Source organism: Gorilla gorilla, chromosome 1 (assembly GCF_029281585.2).
Source record: "Gorilla gorilla gorilla isolate KB3781 chromosome 1, NHGRI_mGorGor1-v2.1_pri, whole genome shotgun sequence".
NCBI classification, from domain to species: domain Eukaryota; kingdom Metazoa; phylum Chordata; class Mammalia; order Primates; family Hominidae; genus Gorilla; species Gorilla gorilla.
This window is the reverse complement of record NC_073224.2, coordinates 26,214,058-26,234,914: the sequence shown is the minus strand read 5'-3', so window position 1 is coordinate 26,234,914 and position 20,857 is coordinate 26,214,058. Positions and strand designations below refer to the sequence as shown.

The 20,857-nt window shown below is 38.1% G+C and overlaps 1 protein-coding gene across 3 annotated transcripts in view; it reads right to left on the bottom strand.

Annotated features, from left to right (window-relative positions):
- The window catches only part of RYR2 (ryanodine receptor 2), a 790,171-nt gene that overhangs the window by 435,202 nt on the left and 334,112 nt on the right, over positions 1-20,857 (bottom strand). For all 3 annotated transcript variants that reach the window (XM_063708024.1, XM_063708025.1, XM_063708026.1), the window contains exons 7-8: positions 12,209-12,308; positions 11,406-11,502 (exon numbers count right to left, since the gene is read on the bottom strand). In XM_063708024.1, the coding sequence (XP_063564094.1) occupies positions 11,406-11,502; positions 12,209-12,308 (197 nt within the window). The remainder of the gene's footprint in view (positions 1-11,405; positions 11,503-12,208; positions 12,309-20,857) is intronic.

Here is a 20,857-nt window from a genome sequence, read left to right as displayed (position 1 = left end):
ACACCCTTCTGCAGAAGTAAATTGCCTTGCTGAGAGCATTAAACTTTTTCCTGAGTGCTGGTTTTACTTCATGGCACTGAGCATTTATTCCCGGAATATTTTATATCCAACACTGGGTTCACCATCTCAGGCAAGATCCTATGCCACAAAATTCCTTCAAGTTGCCCTTTTATATCTACATCCACCTCCCTCTCATTTCCCTCCCCTCTTTCCCTAACATCTGATGGCCTATAATCTGTCCTCCATTCCTAAAATTTTATCATTTAAAAATGTTATGAAAATGGAATCACACAGTATGCAACCTTTGGGGATTGATATTTTCCATTCAGCATAATTGCCTGGAGATTCATTGAGGTTGCTGTGTGTTCAATTTTTATTTTTTATGTTTTTTTGAGACAGAGACTTACTCTGTTGCCCAGGCCGGAGTGAAGTGGCATGATCTCAGCTCACTGCAACCTCCATCTCCTGAGTTCAAGTGATTCTACTGCCTCAGGCTCCTGAGTAACTGGGATTACAGGCATGTGCCACCACGCCCAGCTAATTTTTTGCATTTTTAATAGAGACAGGGTTTTACCATGTTGGTTGGGCTGGTCTTGAACTCCTGACCTCAAGTGATTCACTGACTTTGGCCTCCCAAAATGCTGGGCTTACAGGTGTGAACCACCATGTACAGCCAGGTGGTTGTGCGTTTCAATAGACCATTCCATTTCACTGCTGAGTAGTATCCCACGCTATGGACATACCACAGCTGATTCCATGTTTCGATTATTACAAATAAAGTTGCTCTACGCCAAGTATTTGTGTACAAGTTTTTGTGTGAACACAGTTTTCATTCTTTAGAATAAATGCCCAGGAGTACTATTGCTAAGCCACATGGTCATGCAGGTTCAGTTTTTTAAGAAACTGCCAAAATGTTTTCCAGAGTGGCTGTACCATTTTACAAACAATATATGACAGTTTCTCTGCATTCTCACCAGCACGTGGCTGTCAATATTTTTGTTTGAGTCATTCTGATAAGCATACAGTGTTATCTCATTGTGGTCTTAATTTGCATTTCTATAATGGGTCATAACGCTGAACATATTTCTATGTGCTTATTTACAATCTGTATGTCATCTTTGACAAATAGCTGTCATGGTTTTTGCCTATTTTCTAATTGAATTGTTTGTGTTTTACTGTTGATTCTTTATGTATTTTAGATACTAGTCCTTTATCAGATATGGTTTGCAAATCTTTTCTCTCAGTCTGTAGCTTGTCTTTTTACCCTCTCCACGTGGATTTTTACAGAGCAAAACACACTTTTCTCATGTTGATGAGATTCAATTGTAAAATAAAAATAAGATACTAAGCCCCCCAACTGACTGAGCAGGTCCTCTCTTGGCTGAGAGGACCCCAGAGAAACCTGAAAAACTGAGTTCTGGCCATGATGAGACAAGAGGTTAGACACATTTCATTATCTCCCTTCCTTTTGGAGTCTAGACACAATGACTGGCCGGCATTCATGTTAAAATAGATCTCAGAAGACTGACAGAACAGACTCTTCATGACAATAAGATACCAAATTATAGACCAGATGCAGTGGCTCATGCCTGTAATCCCAGCACTTTGGGAGGCCGAGGCGGGTGGATCACGAGGTCAGGAGATCAAGACCATCCTGGCTAACATGGTGAAACCCTGTCTCTACTAAAAATACAAAAAATTAGCCAGGTGTGGTGGCGGGTGCCTGTAGTCCCAGCTACTCGGGAGGCTGAGGCAGGGGAATGGTGTGAACCTGGGAGGCGGAGCTTGCAGTGAGCCGAGATGGCGCCACTGCACTCCAGCCTGGGTGACAGAGCAAGACTCCATCTCAAAAAAAAAAAAAGATACCAAATTATAAACAGGATGTAAGGCCAGGCCATACAAGTGTTAAGTCCCCTACCCCTACAGGTCACTCAGACCCAGGGTACTGGTTAACAGACTTCCTTAAACATTACTTTCTGCTGACTCCAAATTTTTAGGCAAAGCATTGCTCCTTTAACAAATTGCAGATGAAATAATCTTTGAACCAACTTATGACCTGTAAGCTGCCACTTTAAGATATCCCACCTTTTTAGGAAAGGCCGATGTATATCACCTCCATGTATTCAGTTATGACTTGGCCTGTAACTTCTACTTCCCTAGACTGTATAAAACATAGTCGTGACATAACGGCCTCGGGACCATTTACTCAAGGCTTCTTGAGTTTGTGTTTTTCCCTGGGCTTCAGTCACTCATATCGGCTTAGAATCAACCTCTGTAAAATATTTCATAGAGTTTTGTCTTCTCTGTTAACACAATTTATCATTTTTTCTTTTCTTTCTTTTTTTTTTTTTTTTGAAACAGAGTCTCGCTCTGTCAGGCAGGCCAGAGTGCAGTGGCATGACCTCAGCTCACTGCAATCTCCACCTCCTGGGTTCAAGCGATTCTCCTGTCTCAGCCACCCAAGCAGCTGGCTAATTTGTGTATTTTTTAGTAGAGACAGGGTTTTGCCATGTTGGCCAGGCTGGTCTTGAACTCCTGACCTCAAGTGATCCACCTGTCTCAGTCTCTCAAAGTGATGGGATTACAGGTGTGAGCCACTGCGTCCAGCCTAATTTTTTCTTTTATAGACATACTTTTGGTGTCAAGTTTAAGAACTCTATGATCCCAAAGATTTTTTCTATCTGATTTTTTTTTCCCTTAAAACTTTTATGTTTGTTTTCCTAAAAGTATGTGCTTCATATTTAAGTCTGTGATCTATTTGGAATTGGATTTGATATAAAATGTGAAGTTTAGGCCCAGGTTCTCTTTTGTGTATGTTTGGAAGTCCAGTTGATCCATGTGAATGTCTTTTAAGTCTGGGGAAAACGTCTCCTTTTTCTGTCTGAAACAATCCCTCTTTCCTTTCTGTTCAAGACATTAAGCATAACAAATGCCTTAGATTTAGTCTTTGGGGAGTGAAAGTCAGGAAGAGAGATGCCTTGCAGAAAACTTGAGCTTTCTGCCAAGTCTCAAACCTCCCCTTAGGCAAAGAAACACAGGGACTGCTGGCTGCTTAAATGGGAAGAAATAAGAGAAAATAGTGGGAGAAAACATAATTTAACATCACAAAAATTGTGCATGTTGGCAAGTATGCAAATTCTCTATGGAAGAATCTGTAGCATATATTAGATTCTCAAAGATATCCACAACCCCAAAAATGCTTTTGTTTTAAATCACTGTTATCAACGTTTAGATTCCTATTCTATTGGTCCAGAGACTCTTCCCATATGTAGAGTTACTCACTTGAAATCAAGGTATTTTCAATATAGATGACTTAGCCAAGCATACTGGAGTCATTCATAGTCCTCAAAATGTTTTCTACTCACTCAGGTTGTTATGCTGATTTATTAAGATGGCTTTCTTTCCCCGCCCCTAATTGCTGGCAGATAACAATCCTTCAGGAATTGTCAAAATTATATAAATGGGGGACCTTACAACCAAGGGTGATTCTCTATACAGCCATCCTTAACCAAACTTACATTAAAGTGCAAGAGTTATTTTTTCTCCGTTTCTTTCTTTCACAAATACGAAACAATAGCATTTGTAAGCAGATTCCCATATATACCTCACTATGCAAAAGGTATGCAAGAAATGAATGGCACAGCCATGGCTGAAAACTGAATGAAAGAGATGAATATGCAGACCAACGCGTGTGATCAGTGGCACTATGGGATGGGGGAAGTGAAAGTGTGGGGAAGTTAAAGATAGTCCTGGCTGGGCGTGGTGGCTCATGCCTGCAATCCCAGCACTTTGGGACGCTGAGGCGGGAGCATCATGATTTCAGGAGATCAAGACCATCCTGGCTAACACGGTGAAACCCCATCTCTACTAAAAATACAAAAAATTAGCCAGGCGTGGTGGCGGGTGCCTGTAGTCCCAGCTACTTGGGAGGCTGAGGCAGGAGAATGGCGTGAACCCAGGAGGCAGAGCTTGCAGTGAGCAGAGATCGCGCCACTGCACTCCAGCCTGGGGAACAAAGCGAGACTCTGTCTCAAAAAAAAAAAAAAAAAAGACAGTCCCACACGTCCTCAATCAAGTTAAGTTTGGTTGTGTTCGTGTATGACTAGACCCTCGTATTTAAAATGCATGTAGGAATCGTCTGAAAAATAGTTACAGTCACCCACAATTACTCACCTGCAATTCCCATTTAGAGTTGATATTGAATAGCAGGTTCAAACTAATTAGTGAAAAGCAAAGCTTTTTTGTTAACTTTTTATAGGCTGACAAAAATATCCTTCAAAATCAAAGGTCAACAAAGACTTGGCTGATCTTTCTCACATGGTTGAATAGTAAAATATGTTTTCTACCATCTAAGTTTTACAAAAATTATAAATGGCTTCTCCCAGATTAACATTCACTTCATCCTGAACATAGTGTTGTTGAGATCTTAAAAGATGGTGATATGGTTTGGATTTGTGTCCCCGCCCAAACCTCACATTGAATTATAATCCCTAGTGTTGGAGGAGGGGACTGATAGGAGGTGACTGGATCATGGGGGCAGATTTTCCCCTTGCTATCCTTGTGATAGTGAGTTCTCACGAGATCTGGTTGTTAAAACTGTGTAGCACTTCCCCTTTGCTCTCTTGCTCCTCCTCCAGCCATGTAAAACATGCCTCCTTCCCATTCGCCTTCAGCCATGATTGTAAGTTTCCTGAGGCCTCCCCAGCCTACAGAGCCTGCAGAAGTGTGAGCCAGTTAAGACTCTTGTCTTTATAAATTACCCAGTTTCAGGTATTTCTTTATAGCAATGTGAGAACAGACTAATACAGACGGTGAGTTCCAGAAAGATAGTGGCAGGGCCTCAGACATGTTTTCATACCCAGCACATGCCAAAAATGTCTGGGCTATACAAGTCCCTCAATAAATATTAAAAGAATTGAGTTGAGGTGATTGAAAAGCAGATCCAGTCTTAAAAGGTTATTTCACAGTGAAATTATAAGCGTTTCAGTTGACACATTTTCATAGAAGAATTTCTGCTGCTGGTACCTTTGGGAGCATGTGGCTGAGCAGCTGAGCCGCAGGCAGGTGCTAAAGCAGCTGTCAGGAGTCTCTTCCTAGTAACAAATCAAGAAGTACTTGCCTAACCAGCATCTCAAGAAGCATTACTTATTTATTCAGGGGCTCGGTTTGCCACAATAGCTCTATTCAAGTTGCTGCACAAGGGAAAATAGGTATGTTTTGAGATGACACCTCTGCATAAAATGTAAATGAATCAGCACAGATTTGAAACAACAATAGCTTACACTTTGAATCACCATTGAAAGAAATCATGTAGGTAGGACTAGAGCAGAAAAACAACAAAATACATGTTGTTACCATTGCTTTGCAGAACACAATACAACCATAAAGGCATCTGGAAATTTACAAAAGAAGATGCTTCTCTTTCTTTTTTTCTTCTGAAAGATATTGCTTACATATAGATTAAGTTAATAAACCCAGTGTAGACAAGTCATGTTCTTAAATTTTAATTGAGAAAATCATCGAGAGTTTTTTTGTATAATGTTGATTTTAATCTATTGTCTGTTTTTCTGTTCATATACTCTAAATGCATCAAATGTCTCATTGTTTTTCATTTTTGCCAAGATCCAACACCTCAAATTCCTATGAATATTTTTAATCTTCTGTGTTAGAAGCCCATGTTTTTGAAGCAGTCATTTTACCCAGTCCTTGCCTTGAGAGTGCGGCTGTAGACCAAGTCAGCCTTCCAGAACATATGACAAACTACAGCAGCTACTGCACTCTCTGCAATCAGCAAGGAGTTTAAGTTTGGGGTAAAAAGTGAATCTCTCCCAAAGGAGAAGAGGCAAAGAGCAGAAAGTAGCTCTCCTTTATGTACTGACTATTCCATCAAGACTGTTTAGCTAACTCATCTAACTCTCAGTTCCAGGCTGAAGAGATATATGCAGGACCTGAAGATAGAGAAAAAGAAGAAAAGCCCTCATAGGTTAAACTTTATCCTTGACCATTTTGGAGAACAACAGAACAGCTTTAAGAGCTTCCTCCTAGGTGGTGGCCAAAGGCATACAAATATCCTCACAACGATATCAGTCATCCAGTTGTGTACACAGATATAAACTATGCATCTCTTTCTAAGCCAGATGGAGAGACATTTAATTCATTATATCCAATCCATCTCATGCCTTATCAATTATTTACAACTAAAGCTCATTAAATCATCATAATATTAAAAGGGGGCATGGAGGTAAAAATCTTGTCATGCATACACATGGCATAGCTTTTTCCTGCTGAGTCACATTTTGGGAAGCAAATGTAGCATTTATTTCCAGATACTGTCAGAAACTATGACTTAATTGGCCTGCATTTGAAAGTAACAAGACACAACAAGCATATGCCAAGAGCAATGCCAGATAAGGTGGAAGAAGAGCAACCTTTCTCTCCTTCTCTCCCCACCTCTCCGTCATACCACCCCACAAAACATATCACACACATGAACACTCTCCATCTCCTTCCATGCATTATTTTTCTGCTTAGCTCTTATCATCACCTAATGCATTTCATCTCTGTATATGTGGGTAAGTGTATGCATTTAGAAATAAATGTATTTATTGCCATATATGCCCACTAGAATGTAAACTTCTTGAGAAAATAAACTTTGTAACTTTTTGTATACTACTATAGCCCCAGCACCCAGAAAATCATAGTCATTCTACACATTCTTATTGAATCAATAAAAAGTTTCGACATTGCAAACCTGTTTTTAACATAAATAATGCTTTTCAAACAATGTTTCCTTCATAGATTTCCAAACTAAAGGCCCCAAATAATCTTCCCCAATGCATCCATTTTAAAATGTATCAATATAAAAGTATGCAGAGTTTATTCACATAGTGCATATCAAATCCATAAATAAGTCTATGTGCACATAAAGGAAACGCCTTTGTTGATATTTTATTATATTCACATAAAATTTTGGATGGAAATAATGAGATGCAATCTAGAAACAAAATCTAGAACAGAAAATACTCTCCACATAAAATATGTCAGGCTTGAAATAAAATTTAGTAGTCAAATGTCAAGCCTCCAGAATGAAAGCCTATTTAAGTTTTTATTTTTAATGTTTGTGGGTATGTAGTAGGTATATATATTTATGGGGTACATGAGATGCCTTGATTCAGGCATACTATGCATAATAATCACTTCAGGGTAAATGAGGGATCCATCACTTCAGGCATTGATCCTTTGTGTTACAAACAATCCAGTTATACTCTTTTAGTTATTTTTTAATGTACAATAAATTTATTGTTGGCTATAGTTACCCTGTTGTGCAAAAGCCTATTTTTAAAGCAATAATTAAAACATGATTGATAAGGGATACTGACACATCCCTTCCCAACTACCAGACTTGCTTCTCTTTAACTCATTCTATCTCACTAATTGAAGAGTTTAATAAGAACTAAAAAGTTACGACACTATAGTTAATACTAATGAGCTCTCTCCCTTGTACCTGACAGCTCACAACTACTATAGGTTATCTTTTTACTATTTTTGTTGTTGTTTAGACAAGTTGTCTACTAGTCATTTTAGAGCGATTTGTCTTTCTGAAAAAAATCTCAAGTAACTTAAAACAATAATGATGCTGTATTTCATGAACATGTCAGGATTCAATCCATAAAAGCAAAATGGGCAGGAAGCATGAGAAAAAGATAAATATTTAGTGTAACTCTGATAGGCATCATCTCCAATTCAGTTGTTCTTAATTGAATAGCTCTATATGCTCTTCATTCTAAGAGCTTTATTAACATTCTTTAGGAGAATGAATAGGTAACCACATACACATACATATCTAAATGTGAAGAGGAAGGTAAAGGTAACTCTACTGATATCCGGAATCATAAAACCCATTATTGACGTGGATTTTCAATAGCTGCAATTACAGTTATGTATATTAAATAACTGTCAATAGAACAAAGCAGGAACAGGTGGACAAATCCACGTAGAAACACAGCATTTATGACCAGACTATTCCTAAATCACTCAGAAGTAAACATCTTTTCTGGCCATCTCCTTAATAGTTTCCACTATGTCTCCTAACAAAGTAAATTGGACTTTAGTTATTTAACATTAACAACAGCATACAATTAATGAGTATAGCCAGATCATAATTACAGGAAAGAATTATAAGGTAAAAATTTTTTTTTTACATATTTCCCAGGACCTTCTCTAGCTTTCATGTCACTGTGCAAAAATCAAATTACTTTTACTTCGTTGTTTAATGAATGAAAAAAGTATATTTTTAGATCATCATTATGCATGTCTCCCCCAGTACAGACTGACAACAAATAAATAAAGGCTGCTTCCGGGGTGAGCTATCCTTTGCCTCCCCCAAGTTCCTTACAGTGACCTAGGGAAATAACAGAGGGAGGCTGAAAATTTTCTAAACAATGGTATTAACAAGATTTAGAAGTAATGAAGTGCTATATAACTGTGAAATTCAAGGAATTATTTTTATCATTCTATTCAAATAATTGCTCAATCCCAGTATAACCAACACAAATAGTTTTTTCTTAAGCAACATCCCTTCAGCTCCATGCTGCCTACTGCTGACTCATTTTCTCCCTCGAGTCATAATCTGACATCCATTTTAATCTAATTTCACCCATGTAAATATGCTATAAAAAGGGACACAAACAAACGCGTTCTTACCACCATCACTACCTACCAAGAGTCCTGATAGGCTGGTCTAATTACATACTAAGAATAAGTTGAACTGAAATTATCAACATGAAATCAAGAAGAGTATCTGGAAAGGAGGGGCAGGCTTCAACATATATGCAAAGGGAGAGTGGGTCCAGAACATGATTAAAATATCTTTGAAAGGTCCCCTAGATTTCTCTGCAATCATAACTAGCCATCGAAAGGATCCTCTTGGATCCAGTCTGGCCTCTCTTCCTACAAAGTCTATGCTCTGCCGTTCTGTCATCCATATGCCCAGAGTCCCTCAAGCTTTTCAATCATATCTGGCTAAATGCTACCTCTTCAGACTAAATAATAGCAACAGACTAAATAATAACAACAACAATAAATGTGTTGATTTCTCAATATGCATCAAGTATTTTACGTGTATTTTCTTATTTAGTCTTTTCAATAGCCCCATAAAGTAGGAGATAATATTTAAGCTGCATTTTACAAAGAGGGGAAACCAATGTTTAAAGAAACTATGTCACCTACATGAGTCACACAACTGGTAAGTGGCAGAGCAGAACCCCAATCCCAGATCTGTCTGGTTCTAGAGTCCATTACCTTAACCACGAAGCTCTACAGTGTCTGTAGATACAGCCGAAAGAGCTCTAAGAAACACTTAGTCTGTCTTCCATTTAACAAATCAGGGACTAAGGATCCAAAGACTCTGGCATGGTCTCTTATAAGCTCTGACTCCAAATAAACACACCATAGCATTTAACATATCCACAACCCAATCCTTTGACTTCAATGACTAACTTCCCTGGTTCCCTACTAAACTATCACTCTGACTCTCTTGCTGACTCTTATTTCTCTGTCCACATCCTAAACATCAGCATTCTGTAGGAATCCATCCTCAGCCTCCTGCCTGATTAGGCTATTCCAGGGCTTTACAGCCTTCATAAGGCCATGCCCAATCGACAAACACATCTAATCCCAGCTCTTCCCTTTCCATCTGATGAACATATGATAGACCCCATTCCTTTAAATATCCCCCTTACACTTAGAATTTGCACCCATCCCAAGTTTTGTTAAGTTAAAGACTCAGACATCCCAATTTCCTACTTGACGTCTCATAGACTGTACTCATCTGTAACCAAAGTTTAACTCCATCTTTCATAGCAAACATGTACCATCTCCTGCAATCCTTAGCTCCAGCTGTCTTCCCCTGAGGCAGAAAAAAAGATGGTGCTGGATTTGATACCTTCTCTCACAGCCTGTGTCTAGTTCTCCCCTAAACCCATCACTTTTATCTAAATGTCTATGATGCAAGTCAACCTCTCCATTCTGATGGCATTCTCTGGGCTAAGTTCTTGGATTTTGTCACACGAATTACTGCATTTCATTTCCGTGACTCAGATTCTCCCCACCTCTAATCTAAGTTCTCCTTGCCTAACAGAGTTATTATTTTAAAAGAGAACTAACTATTCCACTCTGATCCCCACATCCCTTCCTAACAACCTCAGAATAGAAGCCGGCCCACGGGAATGGCACTGAGGATCTTTCTCTTGTCTACTTTCCACCTTTTCCTCCATTTTCCCCCAATCACTCTGGAATAATTGCTATTCCCAGAATATACTTGACATCTCTCTAGTTCTTAAGTTTATATTTCTGTTTGAAACTAATTTCTTATCCAAGTGTCTTAAAATCTCCATTATCTTTTATACAAACCCTACTGACACCATCGACATCTTCTTCCTAAACCTACTGAAAGAGGCAGTTTTAGCTTACAGAATGTTTCCAGGGGACGTATGTCACTCTTGACCATTATCTTGGTCTGCCTGGGAACAGAGGTTAAGACCCAGTACCCAGGTCTCAGAGGGACTTTTCCTGAGATTATGCAGCTGGTTAAATGACTCTTAATTTTCTAAATGGTCCCTATATATTTTTATTAAATTATAAAAATAAATAATTATTAACTAATAGTTACCTAAGTGTCCATGTTAATATGAAAAATGTCCACTAAAAGATTTAAAGATATGTAACAAACCATCCACACAGTGCCTTCTCTCACTGCAATCTCTTATTTACATATTCATCTTACTACATTCATTGATTAATTTGTAAGGTAGAGCAGTAGCAAACTATTCTAAATATTTTTATGGTTTTGTAATATTTGTGCACTTTTCTCAGTAGATTCATACTATTTTAATCTTGTCCCAGTGCCAAATAAATTAACATGAGAGACGTATTACATCAGATTAAATATGAGAGAAAGTGATCAATTCTATCATCTGTATCAATAAATGAGAGGTCACAGCAAAGGGTCCTAAAATTGTACGCAATTTGAGAACTCTGACTTCAAAACTGAGTTTGAGATTAAACATTCTAAAAAGAAAATTCATCAAAACTAATGAGCATTTAATGAAGTTCTAAGTAGTTTAATGCAATGTGGTCACTCTTCTCACTTCGTTAATTTTGTTCAGTGTTTCTTAATATGTTTTAATTATACAAAAATTTTCAGTTCTTCTGTTGGTAGGTAATAGAAATATAACATGAGAAAAAGCTAAGAGGGGGCAACAAATGGATCACTTCAGTGAATCAATGAATGTCAGTAGCCCATCTTGTATGATGCTACTGGCCTGAACGAACAGATCCCTAGTTTTTAAAACATTACATCAAGGCAAAAGAGTGCAAGTCTCAATGCAATGAGCTCAGGTACTAACCTCCGCTGCTCTTCACCATGTTCTCCTGAAGGGACAGTGAGACACTCGTCCATGTGTCCATGCAGCAACCTGAGGACATCACCACCAATGAGATACCCTGTAAGGATTAAAAATCATTCAGGTCTGGACTGTCAGTGTCAGATGCTGATAGCCAGACAGATCATCTGGTCCAATCTTCTACTTTCGTAAAGAAACTGAAGTCTAGTGAGTCTTAAGGACCTGGCCAAGGTCACAGAGATAGACAGTGCCTGCTGTTCCCTCTGAGTCCTGGGTGCCCGAGTCCCACAGTTAGGGATATTCCCACTAAAAGCATGACCTCAGACACATAAAATCCTCTGTTAAACATACAAACACATTTAGAATCAGATGTGAACCTATGTAAGTTGCAATAACCAGAACATATACAGATATTTCCCTAGGAAACCCTGCTCCTTTGTAAAATTCATATTCCAGCTATAAGGCATGACCTCAGAAAATAAGAAATCTTGACATTAGTCCAACCAGGCAATACTCTGAGGTCAAAAAATTGAAGAAAACAATCCATAGGAAGCTATCACATAAAGCATACACAAATAAACTAAAGCTGACAGTAGCATAAAAATAAGGGAAGATTAATCTTCACCCAAGCTTCACTGTTAAAATAGCAATTTAAACAAGATCCTCAAATGTCAGGTATCTGCATTACAGAATATTTAGACACAGACAAAAAGCTCTAATTAACAATCAGCTCATTATCACAATTCCAAAGATGACTGTCAACTTTGCAGCAAGGACAGGCCCTCTAATTGAAGTGGAGTTTTTACCTTGGGCTGCCTCACTTCCTGAGCTGATTGGGGCCACGCTCCAGAGAGTCTGCTGGAAAGCGGCATCCACGTGTAAGCTGCCGTTGCCATAAGACAAGTGCTGTATCAAGAGGCAAAAGGAGGCATCACTTCAGGCTCTGGTAAGCTGTAACATGTAAGTGCTTCTAGCAATGCAAACTTAACGTTGCTGATTTGGTTATGTTCATAGAGAACATCTGTTTCAACCTGTCATTCAAGAATCAAAAAACTAGTCAGAAGAAAAGAAGTTCCTCGCTGAATTTAGAGATTTTTAAACTTCATTCTAACAGTTACTGACTTAAGTCAATAATCAAAATATGCATAAATGAATACACTAAATAAGTTTATTTGTAACAAGATACTATTTTTGTTTTAACGATGATTGATGAACAAAATGAGCACTTAAAATTATAATTAGGTTTTCTACATATCACACTCTGACAGCTTTTTGATGATGAAGTAAGTGAAATCTATTGGACCAAGTTTATGGAGTCTTCATTTTATGAAGTCCTTAGGCATCTTATGGGGTCTTTTATGGAGTCCTTCAGGAACTGTTATCTGCAATTTGATGCAAAAGCCATTAGATGGCGATATTTCCTAACAGCTATCTAAAACCAAGCTACATTTCTTCCGAAATTCAGATACTAGCAAATTTCAGATTTTCCTTCTTAAAAATAGAAACACATTAAAATAAAACATACTTAATATCTTTTAGAGCCATAAGACTGAATTATCAAATGTTAACTAAGAAAAACAAAATTATGAGTACAGCCATATGCCTTGCTTATTTTACTCATCATGACTTGGCTGCCTCTAGAATTTCAAACATACATACAGCAACCACCTGTTTTCATGGAGTCTTCTCAGTAAACATCGCCAATATCCCTGCAATGTTTCTGCAATGCTTTGCCAATGCTGATGGCAGCCTAAGTTTTCACAGACTTTAATCAGACCAGAAATTTCCCAGAAATCTTGACCATCTTAGTTAGGTGAAGATCAGTCACGCCTAAAGTAGTCACCTTAGGTGTACTCCACAGGCCTTTTAAACATCCTAAGGGTCTCTTTAACATAAAGATACTATTCTCAAGTCACCATCAAGAAGAGGTCATTCACTCTCTTTCTCTTAAAAATAAAACCAAAGAAACTTTTAACATTGTGATATGTACATAGTGTTTATCAGTCATTTTTCCAACGAATAAGATTGAAAGTTTACCAGTTGATACATAAGACTTGGCAATAATTTGCTCTTATTCCTCTCCTCAACCTCAACTAGCTGCCTGCTTTTGTACAATTTCTTCTTTACTTCAATCTGTCTTTCTTACAGTCTTAGCTGTAATCCCAGCAAGATTCCTTTATTGACTCAATTTCTTCTCCAGTATGTTAAAACTGTTTAATTGTTTACAAATAAATCATATCCCATCTGCTTTAACAAACAAGCAGAATATATTTCCCTTCAAAGCAATTATCACACAACGAAATTCTTGGGCTTATTTCCTTTTTCCCTTTTAGAAGCTACCTGACACAGGTTCACAGCTGTGTTCCTAGCATCTGGCAATGTTATCCAGTAAACATGTATGTGGAGAAGCTAACAAAAATCATAAAATCAAAGTATCATAAACATAAAAGTACACATTTTAAGCTATTCCATAAATACTCGTATTTCAACAACTTAGTGTAATAAAAAAGCACGTGCACAAGCACACACACATACAAATCCATGTGAATGACACTGATTTTAACCAAACTCTGAAAATAATTCAAAATACCCGTGCTCGTATCTGTGACCAAGTGAAAGCTCATGTAATATGATAAGTAGATTACCATCATTTGTTAATTCATCATGGGTTCACTGAATGTACTATGTATATTAATAGTACACATTCTCCACCCCAAGGGTGCTTGTAATCTCATAGAGTAAAATACATATACAAAATGCTGTACCTCAGTATATAAACATATCACGTGATATTTTGATACATGCATACAGTGTGCAGTGATCATATCAGGGTAATTGAGATATCTATCACCTCAAACATTACACACAACACTTTTTATATACTGAGGTACAGCATTTTGTGTATTTTGTGTATGTATATGTATATGTAAAATATATACATATTTATGGGCTACATGTGATATTTTGTACCAATAAAATAAATTATGTACCAATTAAATTAAAAAATAAATACGGCCGGGCGTGGTGGCTCACGCCTGTAATCACAGCACTATGGGAGACTGAGGCAGGTGGATCACGAGCTCAGGAGATTGAGACCATCCTGGCTAACATGGTGAAACCCTGTCTCTACTAAAAATACAAAAAATTAGCCAGGCATGGTGGCAGGCACCTGTAATCCCAGTTACTCGGGAGGCTGAGGCAGGAAAATGGTGTGAACCCGGGAGGCAGAGCTTGCAGTGAGCCGAGATCATGCCACTGCACTGCAGCCTGGGCGAAAAGAGCGAGACTACTTCTCAAAAAAAATAAAATAATAAATAAATAAATGGATACGGAAGGTAGGAAAAAGCCTTTAAAAATGCTGTGTAAATCATAATCAACATGCTACAGGAATTGTAAGAAGAGAACACTGCAGACAACAAAATGAGAGCAGAGTTTCTCATGGGTTGGGGGCTTTGAGGGAGCCAGTAGGATCACTTGGCCTGTGTCTCACATTTATAGATTTGCTGTCCCCAAACAAGTGTCTACATACATTGGATTTGAGTATGTAGATTAGTAATGTGAATGTGCTATGTGCAAATATTTAAAACATACCAAAAATTTTTGTAAACCATTTGGGGATTTTTATTTTTAACATACCAGAAACCTTGCTATCAGAAGTGGGCTGGGCCCCCCGGCCCTCTAAGAAGTTCTGAGAAGGGGAATGTGTGATAAGGGGAATGTGTTGAAGACAAGAGTGTCAGCACAAAGGTGGAGACACGGGGACATACATTACAGCCGAGAGCTTTGTCTTTGGGGCTGACAGCACACGCTAAGAGGTGGAATGACTGATAGGTCCACAGACAAAGGCTGGCGCCAGACCAACGACCTTGATTTTAGGTAATAAGGAGTTTACAGCAGTAACAAAATAGGTGACGGAGTTAAAAAGGCAATTTCCAAATCATATCTATGCCTGAAGATAAATAATAAATATGAGAGAACCATAAGCATATGAAAATTTCAGTCTGTGGGAAAAGGTCCCAAATATGTCCTTAAGATCATATTACAGTCATATAAAGTTCTCTAAATAAGGTCTACTCTTCTGAAGAAAATATTCTAATTTGAATGCTTCCAATTTTGCTACTTAAACAGCAAAGGGAAGTCTGGGTAAAAACTACATCACGTCAGGCTTGTGGTATGCAATATTCAGAAAGCAACAACAGTTTCAATTACTGAAACTGAGATGAATTATCCTTAAAGCAAAAACAGACATTGGCAGAGGATGAAAGCCAAGTCGGCCTTAGGCTGAAATATGTAACCACTGCAGGATTCACACAAAAATATAGTAGCACCAATCTACCAACAGCAGTACAAGGGCTTTGGGCACCAATCTCTGGGCACCCGGGTCTCACTTTGATCCCAGGATTAGTGATTTTCAAGCTCTAATAGGCACATGAATCTTCAGAGGATATTGTATTTAAACATGTAGATTGAAGGGCCGGGCGCGGTGGCTCACGCCTGTAATCCCAGCACTTTGGGAGGCCGAGGCGGGCGGATCACAAGGTCAGGAGATCGAGACCATCCTGGCCAACATGGTGAAGCCCCATCTCTACTAAAAATATAAAAAATTATCCGGGTGTGGTGGCAGGCACCTACAGTCCCAGCTACTCAGGAGGCTGAGGCAAGAGAATGGCGTGAACCCGGGAGGTGGAGCTTGCAGTGAGCCGAGATCACGCCACTGCACTCCAGCCTGGGCGACAGAGCAAGACTCCGTCTAAAAAAAAAAAAAAAAAGAAAAAAGAAAAGAAAATGTAAATAAATCTAGATTGGAATGCAGAGTAGTTGCAGGGGTTGTCAATCAAGACTGCTGATCCAAGAGTAACAAGACATTACACGATAGAAGTGCAACATCTCAGAAATGGAAGGGACACGATAAATCACCTTCCAGGAGTTCTTTAGCTGGAGTATACAGACTATACTTCAATACTTTTAGTTTCCTTTGTTATCCTACGTATTTATTTTATGCACTTCACCATTTTTATGATGAGGTCAATAAGTTTTATCAATTTGCAATGGAAGTCCATGGTACAAAAACTTCGTACCAAGAATCTCTCAATTGAACCCTTATCTGATGCAATTATTCATTCATTTATTCATCTTTTATTAAACTTTCAGGTACTTCGGCCCTGGTGATGCAACATTCTGAACAAATTGTCATTTAAGGACAGGAAACACAAGTAAACAAGTCACATTACTCCTCAGGCATCAGTTTTTTCTTCTGAAAAAAAAAAAATGAGGGGCAGAGAAATAGATGTTCTTTCCAAATGTAATATTTTATGGTTCCATTACCTGAGCCACAGAGGAAAGAAAGACTCACGGCAAATTAATCAAAAATGAATTGGTTCATATAATAAATCACTTGAAAATATTTATGATCACTCTTTTATCATTATTTTCACACAACTTGAGGCAGTTCAGCAATTATGCAATCAATAATTATCTATATTTTTTATTAGAAATTTAAAACCATCATTCTCAGCAAACTATCGCAACGACAGAAAAAGAAATACCGAATGTTCTCACTCATAGGTGGGAATTGAGTAATGAGAACACTTAGACACAGGAAGGGGAACATCACACACCGGGGCCTGTTGTGGGGTGGGGGGAGGGGGGAGGGATAACATTAGGAGATATATGTAATGTAAATGACGAGTTAATGGGTGCAGCACACCAACATGGCACATGTATACATATGTAACAATCCTGCACGTTGTGCACATGTACCCTAGAACTTAAAGTATAATAAAAAATAACAATAAAAATAAAAAAAGAAATTTAGAGGTGGGTAAGAAAGAAAGAAATTTTTTTGAACTGTAGAATAGCTTTCTCTTAAGCATTTTCCATCACCCTTTAGATAAGCATTCTGCTTTTCCTAATATATTTTCAATCAGTTGTTTATTTGGCAATGTTTTCACAGATCCGAAAAACTTGGCCTGTTTCATTAAGTAACCTGATCAGTAGAAAATCAGTTGGAAATCTACATTTCCAATGCAAACAATCCAATCCACAGATTGAAAACATTTGTGCTTACTGGAGTGATTTTTACACCTAACACACAGAAAAAAATTGTTTTGTAAGCTTCATTTTGTTTAGTTTGAAATAAATTCAGTCAGTAATATCTACTTGGCCATGTTTTTTCTATTTTAAATTGTATATTTCTCTTAAGGTGCTTTGCTAAGGCCTTCTTTAAAAGAAAATAAGATTTTCAATGAGCAAAAAAAATTCTTTCCTTTTGGATATTTTTGAAAAGAAGATTAACATATCCTTTTACCTCAGAACATAAAACAGCAAAAATGAGAAAAGACATTATCTGGGTGAGGCGTTTACAACCATTTTTAGAGCTTAAGACCCTTTATACCTCAGAATTGAGCCCCAATGTTCAATATATAAAGCAGACAACGGTGCAGCAATCCCAGGTGCCGTCCACAGTATCCTCTTCTGTCCACAAGGCATCTTCTCAGAGGACAGGGTGAAAACCAACCCTCTCAACCAGCTTTCATTAATTTAGCATTGTAATAGTTGTATTAGTGTACCCCATGCACTATCAGTTTAATCTTAGCTTAACCATCGCTGTTAGTGAAAGAAAAATCGCTCATCGGTCAATAGACACTGATCACTAAGGAGTTGTAAAATCAATGACTGGAAATGTTTATTTTTAGAGGTTAGTTTTAACTAATTTGTTATCAGACACATTGTTAAACTTACTTATTTTTAACAACATCAGCATCTCCTCAGAAGATGAACCTTGCTTTCACATGATAGATCTTTAGTTAATATCACCCATAATGTTCCTTTCACTGTTTCTTTCCCAACTATCTCTTCTTCTAGCTAAATATCTGCTGTTTCTTTAAGCATTCTTTTTTTTTTTTTTTTTTTTTTTTTTGAGACGGAGTCTCGTTCTGTCACCTAGGCTGGAGTGCAGTGGCATGAGGCACAATATCGGCTCATCGCAACCTCCGCCTCCCCAGTTCAAGTGATTTTCCTGCCTCAGCCTCCTTAGTAGCTGGGATTACAGGTGTGCACCACTGAGCCCAGCTCTTTTTTTTTTTTTTTTTTTGAGATGGAATTTCACTCTTGTCACCCAGGCTGGAATGCAATGGTGCAATCTCAGCTCACTGAAACCTCTGCCTCCTGGGTTGAAGCAATTCTCCTGTCTCAGCCTCCCAAGTAGCTGGGATTACTGGCACCTGCCACCACGCCTGGCTAATTTTTGTATTTTTAGTAGAGACAGGGCTTCACCATGTTGGCCAGGCTGGTCCTGAACTCCTGACCTCAGGTAATCCACCCGTCTTGGCCTTCCAGAGTGTTGGGATTACAGGCATGAGCCACCGTGCCTGGCCTAATTTTTGTATTTTTTTTAGTAGAGACAGGGTCTTGCTTTTTGGCTATGCTGGTCTTAAACTCCTGGCCTAAAGTGATCTGCCCGCCTTGGCCTCCCAAAGTGCAGGGATTACAGGCATAAGTTACCATGCCCGACTTCTTTAACCATTCTTAACAGGCACAAATCTCCCAAGTAAATAGTGACAGTGACTTACTAAATAATTTTTATGTGCCATTCACAGAACTACGAGCCTTGTTGGATTCCAGCATTTAATCCCGCCACACCCCTATGAGTTAAGTTCTTTATTATTCCCCAGACTCCAGATGAAGGAACTGAGGGTTTCTAAAGGTTACATGATTAGCCCAGGTTCATACTCACCAGACTTCGTATTTATAATATATATATATTTGTGTATTCTACAAGGCAAGTGTGTATATATATACACACAGCCCATCTTTAGTTATTCAGAGTTTATTCTATAGATTATTTCAACTCCCTCTGCCTATCCCAAAGTCCTTTCACGAACTCACTTCTTGATCTTTCAGTTTCTCTAGATCCTTTTCACTGAGTCCTCCAAATAAGTCTTTGAATCCACACCATAGTACTTCATATACCCGCTACTATCCACCATGGTGGGAATGTAAGATAATAATTCACCATCTCTATACCCAAAGGAATGTCCTTCAGCATCTCTAAGCTATACTGTAATGCATATTTACTGTCTTACAATATCCTCATACAGCTCTGTATGTGTTTGATTTGTTTTCTCCACTAATTATTTGAGGTTAGAAAGCATGAGTGATGTGTCCTTGGCCTTTCCTGTTGTTTCTGCTATATGCTAGGTCCATAGAGATCAACAATAAAAGCAACAACTTCATTACCAAATGAAAGTGAAATTTTAACAACCTGGTTGGCTGCTCTCTTATAGCTCCATATAAAAGATTACCAGGAAAGAGAAGATAAATAATTGGCTATGTAGCACAGGCTGGGCAAGGTGTGGCTCATGCCTGTAGTCCCAGCCACTCGGGAGGCTGACTGGGGAGAATAGGAGGTTGAGGCTTCTGTGAGCTATGATGGCCACAGTACTCCAGCCTGGGCCACAGGGCAAGACCCTGTCTCAAAAAATAAATAAAATAAAATAAAATAATAAAATGTAGTTTGGAAATCACTTGTAAATTTTAATTAATCATGAGGTTTATTTCCTACAATAAGAGGTAAACCTCACTTATCATCATTATTATTGCTTTCACTTGTGTAGTGCTTTTTAATTCTGCCCATATTTAAATCCATTATCTCATTGCTTCCTCACAATCACCTTGGCACTATGTATGATTATTAGCATCAACCTCATTTTTTACAGATGAGAAAGCCAGAGTTCAGAGAATTAGATGACTTTCTCAGGTAGTTAGTTGTAGAATAGATGTTAGAAGTCCTGGCCCTGTGAGGTCTGAATTTTCCATTTTTCAGTGCATAATGATGCCATCCTGTCAAATAAACTCTGACACACAGCAGAAGTACAAATTGTAAAACAACAACAACAACAAGAAAAAATTCATAGTTATGTCAAAATCAAAATAAAGTATGTGTATAATTTATATATTAAAAGTGTGCATGAATTATTTCTACTGCTATTGGTTTCCAGGTACAACTACAATTCAAAATGCATATCCAATCAAAATACATCATCTTAACATACATAGCACATGCATATAGCAAGGGCTTAATAAATGCTTATTTTACAACCTGCACACCGGTATTGTCCTAGAAATTCACATGGTGACTATTTCTACCTACATTGGTTAAGGGACAAAAGTAGAGAAATGCTCCAAGTCTCCCTATAGCTATGCAACATCAGACACTCCATTTAATTTAATAGTTTCTGTCAGTTACATGAGACACTGTTATACCATTTCCTTGTCTTCATCATTACCTCTTCTACAAGGCAAGTGAAACAAAACAAAACCAATCTTCCTAGAAATGTTTCTGGAATTAAATGTACTGGTAAACCAAAACTGACTTACAACACCCCCAAACTTACCCTATTTCATGTTTATAGAACAAAGGGGGTATCAACTACTTACTTAATTCTAAACCAGTA